At 42.1% G+C, this 16786-nt stretch overlaps 1 protein-coding gene across 1 annotated transcript; it reads right to left on the bottom strand.

Moving 5' to 3' along the window:
* Positions 1 to 105: 105 nt before the first annotated feature.
* Positions 106 to 14584, bottom strand: dpydb (dihydropyrimidine dehydrogenase b). Its single transcript, XM_012839469.2, has 23 exons — positions 14426 to 14584; positions 11077 to 11187; positions 10883 to 10965; positions 9822 to 9909; positions 8100 to 8261; positions 7776 to 7972; positions 7488 to 7569; positions 7291 to 7378; positions 7063 to 7170; positions 6656 to 6825; positions 6175 to 6385; positions 5676 to 5860; positions 5324 to 5539; positions 5044 to 5208; positions 4674 to 4742; positions 4365 to 4448; positions 4104 to 4224; positions 3754 to 3873; positions 3532 to 3674; positions 3108 to 3287; positions 2646 to 2795; positions 2303 to 2443; positions 106 to 1057 (listed from the first exon to the last, which is right to left on the bottom strand). The coding sequence occupies exons 1-23, from the start codon at positions 14462 to 14464 to the stop codon at positions 884 to 886; spliced, it is 3087 nt and encodes a 1028-aa protein (XP_012694923.1). The 5' UTR covers positions 14465 to 14584; the 3' UTR covers positions 106 to 883.
* Between the last annotated feature and the right edge of the window lie 2202 nt (positions 14585 to 16786).

Below are 16786 nucleotides of genomic sequence, written 5' to 3' on the forward strand. Positions count from 1 at the left end.
CTTAGTTATCTAACAGTATGAAATGTATGAGACATACGAATACAATTTCACACTATATATATAGTGTGAAATTGCAGATAAAATAAATCTAGGTCTCCACAAATATGGTATCAGTGTATTTAAATATTTTATTCAACTCTGCACATTGAACTTGAATTAGAGGTTAAAGTAGCTTGAAGTGATTTCAAGCTACATAGTATATTTAACATTTAGTACAAGTACATTTTCAACCATTTCATGTTTCTTCACGTTCCTGGAATGCTCAGAAATCGAGTATAAATAAATCGGAGGATTACACAAATACAAATTCCCAATCCTGCTGTGCTCTCGTCTTAAAGAAATCATCTGTGAAGCGCACAAATTGAAAGCAGCACGTTCCATTCCCCTTCTAGCCATTGTGCGTTTTCTTATATTGCAGTTATACTGTAAATCTAGGAAAGACTGGAGCATAATTATGGCCCATCACCACTCCCTTATCTGTTCACCTATGACTACATGATTTGTTAAATGTATGAAAAATACTTCTAAATCAGCTCCCACCACCCAAAGATTAAATCCTTCATGGTAGGACATTTGATCTCTTAACAGGCCTCATAACACTGAACTCCATTGACTTCTATATGGATCTGTGGGAGCACAAGATCCCACTGCTTGCAGTGTTGACTGATATGCCCAGTTGTTAAGATGTAGCTTCAACACCAATTATGTTCAACCAAAACCTTTCATGGTGGCAAAGACTGTTCAGGAATCAGTGCCCATGCACAGTTAGATCAAATTGGAATCTGTGGCAATCGCTTTTCCTGGCTCACTTCTTTTATATAATGTCAGAAATGCATTTACATTTTGATCTAGATGTTCTGCTGAAGTTGGGGCTGGATGACGTTTAGCAAACCGGGTACACCACTTGAGGAACGATGCCACGCTTTGGTTCGTAGGGCGTTTTCCTGGTGATCATCGTGATGCAGTCGATGATGGGGCAGACACTATAGCAGAGGGTGCAGCCGGTGCAGCTGTCTGTGACCACCGGGAAATGCGTCTCGGGGTCAAACGTGATTGCCTGCAGGAGAAAGAATCACTGACTTTAAGGATTATGATCAAGGTTAGTGCAACAGTAGAACACTTCATACAAAATGTACAACTTTTATTTTATAAAAGTTACCTATTTTATAAGTATTTATTTTATAACTCAACAACTTCTTCACAAGTTACTACTAGTGTAAGAAATGCAGTATATCCAGTGTGAGAACATGCGATTCATGATAATACAGCTGCTGTGACCACCAAAAATTGGCCAGCATTAGCTTATTTACATTAAAAGCCTTGGAGGTGTCAGTATATATGGTGAGAGTTAAGGCTTTTTTATACTTCTGCAACTGCGTTACTGCATGAGGGACTCGTTTATTCATTTATGGTTCTCCCACGGTTGTGGGTGTAGTAAATTACGTCTGAGGGGATTTGCGAGGTGTCTGAGCCAGCTATCTAATGTTAGCATGCTACTACCCACAAGGTAAACAGCGAAGAAAATGTGTTTGTTTGACTTTTTTTGCTTAGATTTTTTAAAAAGTTACCGACACTGTGCAATGCAAAAACCTCTGAGGGGATTTGTGAGGTGTCTGCGCCAGCTTTCTAATATTAGCATGCTACTACACACAAGGTAAACATCGATTTTTAAAATTGTTTGTTTGACTTTTTTTTGCTTCGATTTTTTAAAAGTTACCGAGAAATAGACACTGTGCAATGTAAAAAACCCGTTTTTGTAACTGAAAAATAAGTCTGAGGGGATCCGCAAGGTGTCTGAGCCCGCTTTCTAATTTTAGCATGCTACTGCCCACAATGTAAAGATGGGTTTATACCAATCACAGCCTTGTGGGCTGCGTGCAGCTTGCATAGCTTTGGTCGGATAGTAAAAAAAATTGGGAGACGCGCGCACGCAAGAGGGGGTACGTAACTACGAAAAAAACCTTGCGTGCCTGCGTAAAAGCCGACCACAAATTGGGCTTTAGATATGCTTGTTCAGATCTTCACCGCTGAATCGGAGTATGTTCCATTTGCTTCGTTACTGCATAAAGGCTGTTTGCTGCATCAACCACAAGACAAACTTCCTTTTTCCTACACTAGGATTATTGAAAGTCACCTATTTTGATTTAACAAATACCAGTCAGCTATTGTGATTTAAGTTAAATCATTAACTAATTGAACTAATACCATTTATATCAATTGGAACACAAACCTTTAACTGACCAGACCAACAGGTCATTTCATGGAGTAAAGTGAAGTGAGGAAAGTGAAGACCAGTACGTACCTGGTATCCTGAGTCATTGCAGGTCATGTAACACTTCCCACAGTTAATGCACATCTCCTCATCTATCATGGCCACCACCTGTTCTTTGTTGTCCAGCTCCTGATAGGCCCCAATGTGCTTCAGGGCTCGGGCAATCACATCCTGAGCGACACAAGAAACCATGAGGAACTCCGTTAATTTCATCACTGGTTATCGACTAGTTACAATACACACCTAGCTCAATCCATCCGCAATCCAAAGTAAATCCAAACTCAAACCTAAAATGGCTGTTTTAAGCTCTGTGCCTGCTAGAGCGTTTCTGTTTCTTAGCACTATGCGTGCCTTACTGCATTGATCCACTCACCTTTACAGATGGCACGGGCTTCTTGGGGATGAAGACCCTTGCATCGTTGGTGTCCATGGCGATGTTATCGTTGGCGTCTCTCAGACTCCTCTTGTACTCAGCCACAGCTTCATTTTTCTCTGTGAGGTATGGCCCAAAGCTGGGCCGGCTCTGGAGAAAGGGGTCAGGGACCAGGTTAGGGGTTATGATGGACTACGGCTAGAGTCAGTGTTACCAGATGTTAACTGTCTTATTTGTATGTGTGTGATGTTAATTTTCTTAAATTCTGGTCATTAAATTTCAATGCATGTTTTATTATAGAAACAATAGAGAAACACCCTGTGTGTCCCTGACTCACACAATTACTAGTGCAGGCCAGAAGGCTTGACTTTAATTGTGTGTGTGTGACAAAAGAAGTTAACAACTACACCATGTGCCCAACAACACTAGCGTGTGCTTCAGCCAGAGGAGTGTATGACTCACTTTGCCCACCAGGTCCACCACGCGAGGCACAGGCTTGCCCTTCTGGTGGCGCAGGGTCGGGGGAGACTGGCCGTCCCAGTCCGTCAGCTCCTCGATGCTCTTCAGGTAGAGCAGAGTCTTCAGGCCCAGGCAGTAGTCCTCAATCACTGTGAAATCCTGGTTCTGCACTGAGCTGCAGATCTATGCACAAGACACACACTGCTAGAGAAATGGGCCACTTTTGCTAATGAATTATAGTGGACACATACATTACAAGAACCCCAAACACAACTCCTGCTTAAGGTTAAGGCTGTGTATTGTATCATATATGAAACTACACTGGAGTTTTACTCATTGAATGGGTAAACAACAAACAGGCATATGTGTTTTCTTATATATCAAAGTAAGCAGATGAATCATTTGTTGCCAGGTAAATGGTGTGTACCTGTAGTACGGAGGCTCCAGCGTGAAGGAACTGTAGACCTGCCTCAGCAGAGTCAATGCCCCCGGTGGCCAGAATGGGGAAGCCCGGCAGGGCGCGGCCGATAGCTGACACGGCACGCAGAGAGATTGGTCGGATCGCATTACCTGGGAAATGGTATAAAATAATTAGACGTCCGAGTTAACATGGCTTCCTCATTGCTGATTTCTACTGGGATACACCTACCAGACACTCCTCCATATGTGGTTCTCTTCCCTGTGCCAATGCCAGGCCAGGGGCTGCCGTCTGCCTTTAGGCCCATCAGTCCAGACACTGTGTTGGTAGCAGTGACTCCATCAGCCCCTCCTATGGCCAAGCAAACAGAAATAATTTACATTATAATTACAGTTTACATTCTAATAAATAATATTATAAAAATAATAAAACATTATAATATGTTTTGTCCTTGAAAACTCAAGGATTTCATTCAACTCTTACAAAAGCTGCCCATCCACAGTGTCCAGAAAGACAGAGAGCATCAGAGCCATGTGGCGGTAAATGTGTCCTTGATTGTCCTGATATCTACAGCCTCTTACCCTCGTGAGCTGCCTTGGCAATGTCCACGATGTTGGTGACGTTGGGGGTGAGTTTGGCGAAGAAGGGAATCTTCACAGCCTGACGGACCCAGCGGCAGATGTTCCTTACCATGTCTGGATCCTGCAGAGAATCAAGGCCATCAGGTAACATCTCACACAGGCTCTCTGATGTGAGGAGTATGTATCTGAATGCTCTGAGCAGATATGATATGTCTGCATCTGTGTAGTGTGTGTGTTTATGAATGAGTGTAGGAGACTTGCCTGTCCACAGGCCAGACCCATTCCCCTCTCTCCCATGCCGTGAGGGCAAGACAGGTTCAGCTCCAGTGCATCTGGACCAGACGCCTGTTCACAGACACACATGGGACAACTGTGTTTCTAAGGTTTTACATCAGCAGCTGTGACATTTCTCTTCTGATCTCGGAGCTAAATATCAACTCAGATGGCAATGATGTAAGCACATTGAAGAATTAGCTTGAGAAAAGACTTGTCTTAAAGTCTTCAATTTTGTTATGTGTCACTCAAGTGTACAAAGCAACAACCCCCCCCCCCCTCTTCTCACACACACACCTCAGCCATCTGGGCCAACACTGTCCAGTCTGCTTTGTTGAAACTGCACATGATGCTGGAGATGACAATCTGCAAGAACAAGATCAGAGTCACAATGGGAAGATGTGTTGATATTATTCAATGACTGACTGTCTCAGCGCGAGAGATCTAGTTAATCCAGTGCTAAGGAGCATACGTGGCAGGCAACAGTTAAAGAGTTGCAAATCAGGATTAAAGATCAGAATGAATAATGATTGACAATAATCAGTAATCCAATGAATCTCATATTAATTTGTATTTGGCATCACAGTATTCCTGGAAAAGGATGTTGTGAGCTCTGGTACATGACCATGTTTAGTGTTGGGACGGAGTGTGCTGTGGGGAAACTCACATTGTCTGGAAAGTCGGCTTTGAGCTCAGTCACGCCCTCGCACCAGTAGGCTGCCGTTTTCTCACTGATCAGCTCAATGTTCAAGAATGACCCTTGACCCGGGCCAAAGAGGTGACCCGATGTGGTGCCGCGAACAATGCGCGGAGACACGTTCGTCACCAGATCCTGAGGTTTAAGTTAAAGCAAACTTTTTAAACTGACTTTACCATTAGACTCACAGTCAAGGAAACTGAATAGAATTTCCCTAGAAAAGACTATTAGTGGGTTCATTAATGGATACCTTGTCCAGGCCGAAGGTCTTGGTGAGGGCAAAGCCCCAACCTTGCTCAAAAGCACGACGGATCATGGCAGTGCTGGTGGTTGGTGGGGCACTGGCAAGTCCAAATGGGTTTGGGAAGCGGATGCCAGCCATCTCGACACTAATATCCACAGCATCGATGGCGGTGTAGAACATCGGCAGCTTTGGAGTGCTGTCTACTGTTTGTCCGTGAAGAGTCTGCCCACACACACAAACATTAGTGTAAAACATGATTAAAAGCAGATCAATATGACTAATGGTACACATTCACATACACATGAAAACAAGGTAGAGACACACACAGACGAGAGCTACGTTGGCTAATCCGTCTCACCTGGATGTACTTGTGGATGTGCCAGGATGCCTGCTTGCCATCGTTCACAGACTCTACAGAGGTGTTGGCCATGCCGGCGATGTCTCCACCAGCAAACACCCAGGGCTCACTGGTCTGCATGGTGTCCTGGTTGATCTCCGGTGTCCCCCAGCGGTTCAGCTTTATGGGCTCCATGGCAGCTTTCACTGTGGCACAATGCAGCTGCAGGCTAATTCCTGTCCTCTGAGCTTTTATACCTTATCCACTGAGCGTACCACCACTGTTTTTTTTATCGACTATTCTTCAAATGGCACACTTGAGGTAGCTTATTTACAATTATGGAAGGGGTAGCCAAAAAGTGTGTCTGTCTATCTATCCATCCATCCATCCATCCATCCTCCCTCTTTGGAACACAGAATTAGCTACTATGCTGCCATTAGTCTGTAGGTCAAAGGCAGAGAGGCACAGACTTGGCACAGGCTGTGTTTGATTGAGTTTAGCAGTGGGTAGTGTAACTTACCAACGGGGTCAGTGAGTCCGGAGCCGAAAGCGCTGATGATGTAATCGGCCTTGAGCCGGACGATCTGTTCCTCATCCTCCTCCCAGTCACCGGTGTCCGTCTGCTCCGAGCGACAGAACTGCAGGCCCACCACACGGCCATTCCTCATGATGACCTCACGAGGAGACAGGAAGGGCAGGAACTCACACTTCTCCTCCTTCGCCAGCTCCATCTATTTCACATGCCACAAGACGGAGGAAAGGAGAGTCTGGTGAGTTGGTGAGTCTGTGCTGTTCTTGTCTTTCACCACAATGTCATTTTCAACATTAAATGCTATATATGCACATCTTAAACAGTAAATATATAAATATTCTCTCATAAACCAGAAACCCATAAAGGAGCTATATCCATGACATCAACAGTGTAACCATCACCTAAATGAGGCTACTGATGGCTTGGGACCATTTTATGCAACCCAAAGGTAGGTCGAAGGAAGTCTAACCTCCTCTGGAACAGCACGTATGTTGGTGAAACCTTTCCTGAAGACCACATAAACACGACGGGCCCCACAGCGCAGGGCAGAGGTGGCACAGTCGAATGCTGTGTCTCCTGCACCCAACACAATCACATTCCCATATACCTCAGGCAGGGCAGAGCGGCAGCTACACATCCCTGCAAAGAGTGAGAGAGAGAAAGAGCGAGAGATGATGCAGAAAAAGTACAATAGTCAATGTGACTATCATAGTATAATGTGTCATATTGTGTGTGTCAGGGCATGGGGGGGGGATGGGGAGTTTTTGGCCTCAACATTATACCGTAGCATAATATTCCAAACCAAAGCTATATGTGGTAGTGTTACTCTGCTGTTGCTAGGAGAGGGTGTATGGTATATGCACTGTTTCTCCTCACCTGTTTTACTGGCCTTAGCAACCAGAGGCAGGAAGTCTTTAGACGTGTAGAAACCCTGCTCTACAGTAAGCCCATCAAACATCTTGTGTCTGTTGGCCTGCGGAAGACCTGATCAGCAAACAAGGACCATAAATACATGACATCAATCCTTAATTCATCTGTCACACATAAATCCATCCTAACAGCCATCCACCCATCTTGGTAAAAAACTTAAACTCCCTTGCTTACCGATACCAATAAAGACCGCTTCATATCCTTCGTCTTTCAGAGAGGTCATGTTCATGCCATTCACACCAAGACCTTTTCCCAGGACAACCTACCAGAAAACAGATTGTGTTACTTCACACGCTTCAGCTATTGTCAGTTGCTTACAGGCAAAGACAAATTCCTGTTTTATTTTTTGTCAGAGATGTCAAAGTTGTTACCTTTACTCCAAGGTCCTTCATCAGGTCCACCTCAAACTGAACCACTTCATACGGCAGACGGAACTGGGGGATTTCAGCAGTGCTAGAAGACACATGCACACACCACAGAGACATGAACGCCATACAAAACTCCTCTCTGAATAAAATAGCCAAACGCATAAGGCACATGCACAGGTATGGCACATACACAGAGCCCAAATCTTTGAAACTGCACAACACACACACACACACACACACACACACCACACACCACACATACACACACACACACACAGGGTCGAGCCTTACCTCAAGCCACCAATGTACTCCTGCTTCTCTAGCACAGTCAGGTTGTCGTAGCCCAGTCGAGCCAGGAAGGAGGCGCAGCTGATGCTGGCTGGGCCACAGCCAATCAGAGCGATCTTGGTGTGGTAGCTGGCAGGCATCTCATCGGAGGGAGGAAGGTCAGGATTCCTCACCTGAGGGATGCCCATCTTACTGAACACCTGTGGATGCACAGAGCAACAGCATTGTTTTTTTCAATATGAGAAGCAGAGAAAGGCTCAAATATTCAAATATATAATCCTATAATGCACGTATTCTCTTTAAATTCAGGGTGAATTCCACATGCACCTCTGTGGCAAACTGTTGCAGGCCTCCGATGTTGATGGGTCCCTCCTCAGAGGCATAGAGATTGCATCCACCCACACAGAGCTCAGAGGTGGGGCACACCATGCCGCAGGTCAGACCCAGGGGGTTGTCTGAAAAGATGGATTTGGCTGCCCCATAGTAGTTCTGCAAAATACCCAACACTTTTGTCAATGCACCCAACATTAGCGGAGTGATCATGTGAGTAGTCGAGGCTGGAGAGGCATTGTGCTGTGACTGGTGATCGAATCGGTAGGACTGCCCTGTGACTAGTGGGCAGGGGCGGTTTTTCCTACAGGCGGTATAGGCGGTCGCCTAGGGCGCCACTCAGAGGGGGGCGCAAAAAACTGCGTCCAGCAAAAAAAAAAGAAAGAAAAAGAATTGTGTTTTTTTTTTGCTGGACAGAGTTTTTTTTGCGCCCCCTTCTATATTTCCAACCAAAATTTTGACATAAAAAAAAATCTAACATTAGGTTAAAATGAGCCAAAAATCGAAAACGGAAGAGGTACGTACGTCCTTGGTGTTGTCAGAACATGCGAGCACAGTGAGGCGTTTGGTTAGAGTGTGTGTGTGTTCAAGAAACTTTGAAGAACAAAATAATGAAGAGGCAAAAGCCATCCGGGGCGCAATTTATGAAGAAAAGAAAGTAAGAAGAGAAACGTGCCAAGGAGAAAGGTAAATCCTTAAATCCTGTTCTAGCCTAGAATGAATCCCAGATAAGAAAACGTTCACGAATGCGTGAATTGCCCCCGGCACTTCAGTGGAGTTAAGAAGAAAAGATGTACCTTATCATTGAAAGTTTTCCTACTCCCTGTCACATAGTTCTTTAAGGATTTTACAGAGGCGGTATATAAAAAATTATATGTCCATTTATTCTACATTATACAAAAAAAGACATGATTAAAATAGGGGCGCACATATAAAGCCAATAGCCAATGCAACAACACTACACATATCTTACTCGTTGCATAGCACACCCATTAAGGAAGCCAAACACGGCAACTTCAGTGAGGAATACTGGTAAAAATCCAAGTGTTGTATTGTCAACTTTAGCTAACGCTAGCTAGCCAGTGACTTGTGACGTTCCTTGTTATTGCCATTCAGTCGAAACATCAGTTCAAGTTCAGCTGTACCGCAATTTGCGTCATTTTGCGTCATAAAAGTTTGAGTAATCAAATTTGGACAGCTTTAGTTTTGGTGGAGCGAGCTAGCCAGTTTAATTAGACATGATTCAACTAATCAAGAGCTATGCATCTTGGAATAAAAAAATGCCAGGCTGTCCAAATATACCAAAATGCTTAATAGCTACATTTAACAAATGATGATAATACATACTTTTGTTATATCATTTTAGATTCACTTTTAGAAGACTAAGAAAATATTATTTGCAGGCGATTGGGAAGATGACGTGGAGGTGTGTGTGTGTGTCCATAAACATTTGAACAGGGGCGTGGCCGGAGCGTAGTCCAGCACAGGCGTGACATTTTCTCAGTGATTTGTTCTTGAATTAATGTTTGTTCATCGTCGCGATCGTTGTTGTGTTTATGTGAAAGAAATTCAGTCTTACAGGGCAAAATAGCGTTTGAAAGTTGCAATTCCGTTTTCGTGGGGGAAAAAAATATTTGTTATTTGGTGGGGGGGCGCCAGGAGTGAAGCTCGCCTAGAGCGCCAAATGTGCTAGGGCCGCCCCTGCTAGTGGGCACTCACCTTGTTGGAGATATTGCTGATGAAGGTCTTGACATCCAAGTTGGTGGGACAGCTCTTCTGGCAGGGGGCATCGGCACATTTGAGACATCTGTGTGAAAAAGAGACTAAATGGTTAAAAGCCGTCAAACTCATATGCACACCATTTTTCTAAAGTCTTAGTTCACTTCAATATAAGTGCCACGTTGTATGGAGAATTTGGAGTGTAAAAAATACACATTGATTTTTCTGTTGATGGTTCATGCTTCCTACTTATCACTAATGTAAAGTATGTTTAAAACCATGTGCTTGTTGAAAAAAAGTAACTGACATAAACCTGCAACTACCAAAAGATTATAGATCATCTGTCAATAGGGCAAATGACTGAGATTTGGTCAAGGTACACTTGCTTTTTTCCAAGGAATATTTTATTGATCTCAGCTGCTTAGTGACATATCATTAATACACACCCACACACACAGATGTCTTTTCAGTATGTACAAACACACACACGCACACACACACACAGATATATCTTTTCAGTATGTACAAACACACACACACACACACACACACACACACAGATATATATTTTCAGTATGTACAAACACACACACACACACACAGATATATATTTTCAGTATGTACAAACACAAACACACACACACACGCACACACACACACACAGATATATCTTTTCAGTATGTACAAACACACACACACACACACCCACACACACACACACACACAGATATATATGTTCAGTATGTACAAACACACACACACAGATATATATTTTCAGTATGTACAAACACACACACACAGATATATATTTTCAGTATGTACAAACACACACACACAGATATATATTTTCAGTATGTACAAACACACACACACAGATATATATTTTCAGTATGTACAAACACACACACACAGATATATATTTTCAGTATGTACAAACACACACACACAGATATATATTTTCAGTATGTACAAACACACACACACAGATACATATTTTCAGTATGTACAAACACACACACACAGATATATATTTTCAGTATGTACAAACACACACTCCTCACCTCATGGCCTCCCGCAGCGCTCCTCGTTCACTCAGTGTGGTATGCTTGATGTCATCGAAGTTGTTTTCCAGCTTCACACAGGTCTGTCAACGCACAACCACAAAACACAGGTCCCTCACTAACCTCCATACCACTCATTCACATTTCATTCCCTCAATCTAAACCCCGCCATGCTGCCTGCTCTTTAGACTTACATCACAGCTCTTCTCTGGGTTCCTCTTCCAGTGCTTTTTCTCTTTCTTCTTGAAGGCTGTTGAATGGATGGAGGCATGGTTCTGCACTCTGGGGTTCAAGGCTAGGAGACTCTGTGGGTGTAATCAGGAAGAATACCAATAAAGCATGGTCATTGTCTTTTAATCTTTCAGTCATATTTCATAGCATTCCTGAGTGTAGACACATGCTATATACAGGATATGTCCAGTTACGGAAATGTGAATAAGATAAGGGAGGGAATGGTTTATGGTATATAAACAAATATTTAGCCATTACTGAGCCACAGTCTTACGGAGTAAGAGTTTCTCTAAATACATTCAATAACTGGTCTATTATAGGTTTTATGAGATGCTGTTTTGTCAGCATGGAGAGAACAGAAACATATGTTGTGATTGTCGGCTGTGCCAGCTATACGCTGAGTAAACCTAAAGGAAAGGCTGAATTCCTAGTGTTACTGGAAGTTAGTGGTCTGTTGCTACCATGTCAGCTACCCATCCTACCACTAGCACTCACAAAGGGATTACATGATTACAAATGATTACATGATATTACAAAACCAATATGCTGAGGGATATTCAGTATTAATCCTGAATCCATCTATAAGGGACTGTCATACTGTTGGCTCTGGATATCTTCTACTTGTTTCTGTGGTACACAACTCTCTGTGTGTGTGTGTGTGTGTGTGTGCGTGTGTGTGTGCGTGTGTGTGTGCGCTTCCTGCACAATGCTCCATAGACCCCTGTCACGTGTCTCTGGTATGTGACTGACTGAGACAGCAGTGATGAGATATGGACTCTGCACCTCAGTATTGAACCAAGGGGGCATGAAACTCAATAAGCGTGTAGACTCTGAGCCCCATGTTTATGTGACAAGAGTGGTTTAAGTTCATTTGAAGACAAATTACTTATGTGATATAACACAGTTCCATAAAGTATTTTACAAATGGGTAGTTTTTTAAGTTAAAGATGCTTAACTGTGCTGGTTGAGACTGAGCCTAATGCTTGAAGATCACAAACTCATACCATTTTTACAGAAGTTCAGGAAGTCTTCCATTGGTCTAATCCACCAACACCCACCTAATGTCTCGTCCTGATTATTTACCTCTCTCTCTCTCTCTCTCTCTCTCTCTCTCCCTCTCCCTCTCACCCTTTTCTGTCTCTTCTCCAGTATTAGTATATGTATGTATTCTGGCTGTTTTTCTTTACACTGAGAAGAATAGTCAGGATAATGGTCAAATACTGATATAATATTTTAAAGAAAATTCCAGAATGTGATTTCACATTTTGCACAACACCAGGAGGCATATCTTAGGGCATAACACAAACGTTGTATAAGGTAATGTTTACCATCCGTTTTATGACCCCTGTGTTTATCTGTTGCCCTATGAAGGTACTCCTGTTACAAGAGAAACACTGCTTCTCAGAACAGGGACTGTTGTGTAACTGTGACTGGTCACATCTCCCTATTAGCACAACTACACCAGTACTGCCATCACTGACAAAAGGCTACATAACATGGTTACATTCCCAGTCTTAACTACATTACCCCCTCTCTCTCTCTTTCTCTAACACACACATACACACCCAATCATGCCATTGATGAACTGCTTGGTAAAGCCTACAGAACTTGGGAATACCCACATGCTCTACCTAATGCTGCTCAGTGAAAACTTCAGTCATGAAACCTACTGACCTTGTGTCAGATGTCTATGAGAAACAACACAACATGTCTCTGAAAGAGAATGTTAGGTTATATGTATACATCCCCATTCTCTCAGTTTAGTATTTTGTTGGAAATCCGTGCAGGGATGACTGGGTGAGAACTAACGCACTGATTTCATACATGTGAAGATAGCCACTTTGTTGACCTTGCCAATCCAACAATCAGAGCACCAATTTGGGTCAAAATTCAAATTCGGAGTCACAACCAATCAAAAACGATCTCCCCGCTGACACCCCACAACTGAATAATTACTGTGGTTGGGCACGGGTACAGTTGACACCAGGCCAATATACATCTTAGAGCCATTTCACCACTGACACATAAGCAGGACAGCACACAAGCTTATTCAACATCAGCGCAAAGAATCAGCACACAAATCAATGCCTATGTTACCCAAGGTGTAAACCAAGTGATAACATGCCTACAGTACGGTCACTTGTACTGTTTCCTTGATTTACGACATAGATAACAACTCAACGTAGTCTGATTGGCCGACCAGCTGCAGGTCATTCCCGTTCACACTCCTAGTAGAGTACAACTGATTCAAAGAAATGTGGGCCACATCTGGGCTACACTGATGATTAGTTTAGAAAATAAATGCACTGTTTCTTTAGTTGCATAGTTGTTTGAAAACAAGAACACAACATATGCATTTTGTTTAGAAAACGTTCACGATGTGTTTAGTCATGCATACTGAAATGATGTGACTATTTGTTTAAAATAGGTAAAACCTTGTCTTTGGTATTATCACTTCAATACATCTTTTATTTGGTATTTTTTCATGCTCTTTTCAGTACAGATAAGTACTGTGGTGATCACTTGCCTGTTAAAGATGCAGCAATACAGTTTAAGATGGAATCACTCTTTTCAACACAATTTTATGTTTTTTTGCACCTTAAATATCCTTCAACATAGATTCTTTTTGGGAGGGGTTAGATTTGTATAGTATTCCTCTTCATCATCTGGTGATAACTGCGATATTGCTTCATAGTGTATTATCCTTGACAGGCATTGCCAGAAAACAGAAATCATGCTCTGCAACAGACACTGGGAGCAAATCCACCCTCAGGACAAACTTAACACCTTCCTTCAATACAGTGCCGCCATTGGTTACGTTCCACAAGGGCGACATCTACCCCCTTTCCCCCACACACAGAGCCATGCTGAGTGGAGGTTACAATCCACTCATGATTACTTTCATTTATTCAAATGGACACCACTCATTTATGTTCTGTTATGTTAATCAATCTGAACTGTGAGGAGACTTGGAGCTCTCTGTGCTGTCCAGAGCTCTTAAATCGAATGACATCTTTCAAGCAGATGCTTTGGTTATGGAAGTTTAATTGGAGTAAAAATCACAATAACATAAACAACGAACGAAAACTTAAATTCAAAAGAGGATATTGAATTTGTACATTTGTTCAACCTAAGACAATAATGAAAATGGCTACACTGGCAATAAAAGTAAATATCACCCGTGGTACAATTGCAAATCAGTGCAACTGTTAATTGAACATTTGTCATATTTAGGCCCCCCATCATGCTCGACAGAGAGTGCCTATTCATTTGTAGTACAATATAATTAGAAATTGTATACTGTAGACCTACCTCAATATCCGGGAGATCTCTGCTCAGCATTCTTGCCATTTAGAAAGTTTCAGGTTTTGCGACTTTCAATATTTTCTTTTGGATGTGGAAGACAGTAGGCTAGGGTATATTCGTTTGGGACTGTAGGTAAGGACTCACTGGCCCTGTACCGTCAAATGGTACTACAATTGTCAGAGCGTGCTCTTGGAAGAGGCGACTGATCCATTTGTGTGCAGAAACTATGAATAGTTTACGCGGAGCTTAAGTTGGGTGAACAATGTCTTTGTAGAGCATGTAGTACCTCTTAAATAAACGTGTTTCATCTGTTGATGTAACTGCGTAATTTTCAACATGCGATTTATGGGGTTCAGTAATCATCGTTCTTTAAAAAAATGGTACATTCCATTTCCTAACTAACTGCCAAGTTACATAGGTCCAAAGTTGATATAGGCATGAAGTGAAGGTGTGTACGGCACGTGAACTACCGACAGGTAGGGAACTCTGTGGACTTTATCATATTTCAGCAAGTCCACGACAACGGCCATTCATCCTCCTCCACACATTCTACATCAGTGGTCACCAAACTTTTTTGGCCAAAGATCACGACCTCTGCCTTGGTGACAGGCAAGATCTACCTATTGAGGCATTGAGAGAAAAAGACTGTCCAGACTGTACTTACAACCGATAACTAACATGAGCGCAAACGTACTCATGTAACGTGTCACCTTTAACATTAATATTAATATTTAGAAACACGTTGCAGTGTTAAACGAGTCGTAGAAGTTAAAATAGACAAATATCTGTCTCGAAAAACTTTAATTTGGGTAAGCTAATACATAACGTTAATCTATAAATAAACTTAGGATATCGGTTTATTTAACAAACTGGCCGATAACCAACATAACAACGACATCCAAGAGAGCTCAAGGTTATGCACGCGAGTTGAGCCTTGTTGCGAGCTGTCAGACGAGCTGTCAGAATGTTGGAAATCTCTACATTGGGCAGACATTCTGCAACTTTACCCAATCCGATTGAACATGTTGAACTGTCCGACAGTATCCGACAATGACCAACAAACACCAACTGCTGGCGCACACTGACCCAACTGTTGGTGTTTGTTGGCGTTTGTTGGAGAATGTTGGCGTTTGTCGGGGCAATGTGCAGTGTGAAGACACTTGAGAAAATGTTCAATTTTTTTTTTTTTTTTTCTGTATTTAAAAAAATTTATAATTTGGAGATCGACAGGGAAGGTCGACGGGTTAGCGACCTCTGTTCTACATAGAGGACAGCCAAGGGAACTTTGGCTTTAAGTTTACGGTGTCTATTTCACTTTTAGTATACACTACCACATCTGAAATATGCATAGCCTACACAAAGAATGGACTAAATCTACTGCCACTGTTTAGAAAAAAAAAAAACATTTATAATCCGAGCCTGTCTAAAGCTAGATGGTGACAATATCACGAATGGAAAGCACAATGCATACACCATTGCACTTTTATAGTAGGCTAAACAAGGCCTACCACACCTGAAAGATGTATACAAAACAATGAACAAAATCTACTGATGCAATTTAGACAAATCTTCATTTAAGGAATAGACATTGGATGATGGTTTGATTGATGTGAACATGGGCGGCATAGGCTATGCTTCTTTGATATGAACTATTTTTACTGTTAATATTCACGATGCTTTGTAAACATCTAAATCTTACTTTTGTATTAGCCGTTTAGCCTCCTTCTCAAATAATATGATATTTGAAATGAAACCCTGGGCTAATAAATAGCTCATTCTAATCAGCACTGATGTGTTGGACAGCGCTCTCCTTATGGAGTTAGAATAATTTCAAAATTCACTAATAAATGTCATGGGGGTCACAAATGTATTTTGTGATTCACAAATACATTTTACACAATTCACATACACAATGTTTTACAGACTAAGGATAGTGCATTTACAAAACAATTGTGACCATCCCTGCATTTCATTGTGGATTTCCCATGCAGCTTGATTTACAATTTTTTCTTCTCCTAAAGGACTTTTTCTGCAGCCTATCAGATGTCTTTTACAATTTCAGCCAATCACATGAAGGTAAATTCGAGAATATGACTGAATGCTACCACCTAGTGGTACATGCACACAGTGTCCAGTTATGTGGACTACTACCGCTACTACAGCATAATGCACATACAACTGATTACACGAAGTATAGAGTTGAGGTGAGGTCCAAAAATCTGAAACCTTACAGCTGCTGGGTGGGCTGCTCAATTGTTTCGTTATTTGAGCTATGCAACAAGTTAAAAAAAGTTGTTAGTTGAATTTGTTAGTTGTTGTTAGCATCCAAATTAAATAAGTGGAGGGTAGACATAATATATGTATATA

The sequence above is a fragment of the Clupea harengus genome, chromosome 10, assembly GCF_900700415.2.
Source record: "Clupea harengus chromosome 10, Ch_v2.0.2, whole genome shotgun sequence".
Taxonomy (NCBI): domain Eukaryota; kingdom Metazoa; phylum Chordata; class Actinopteri; order Clupeiformes; family Clupeidae; genus Clupea; species Clupea harengus.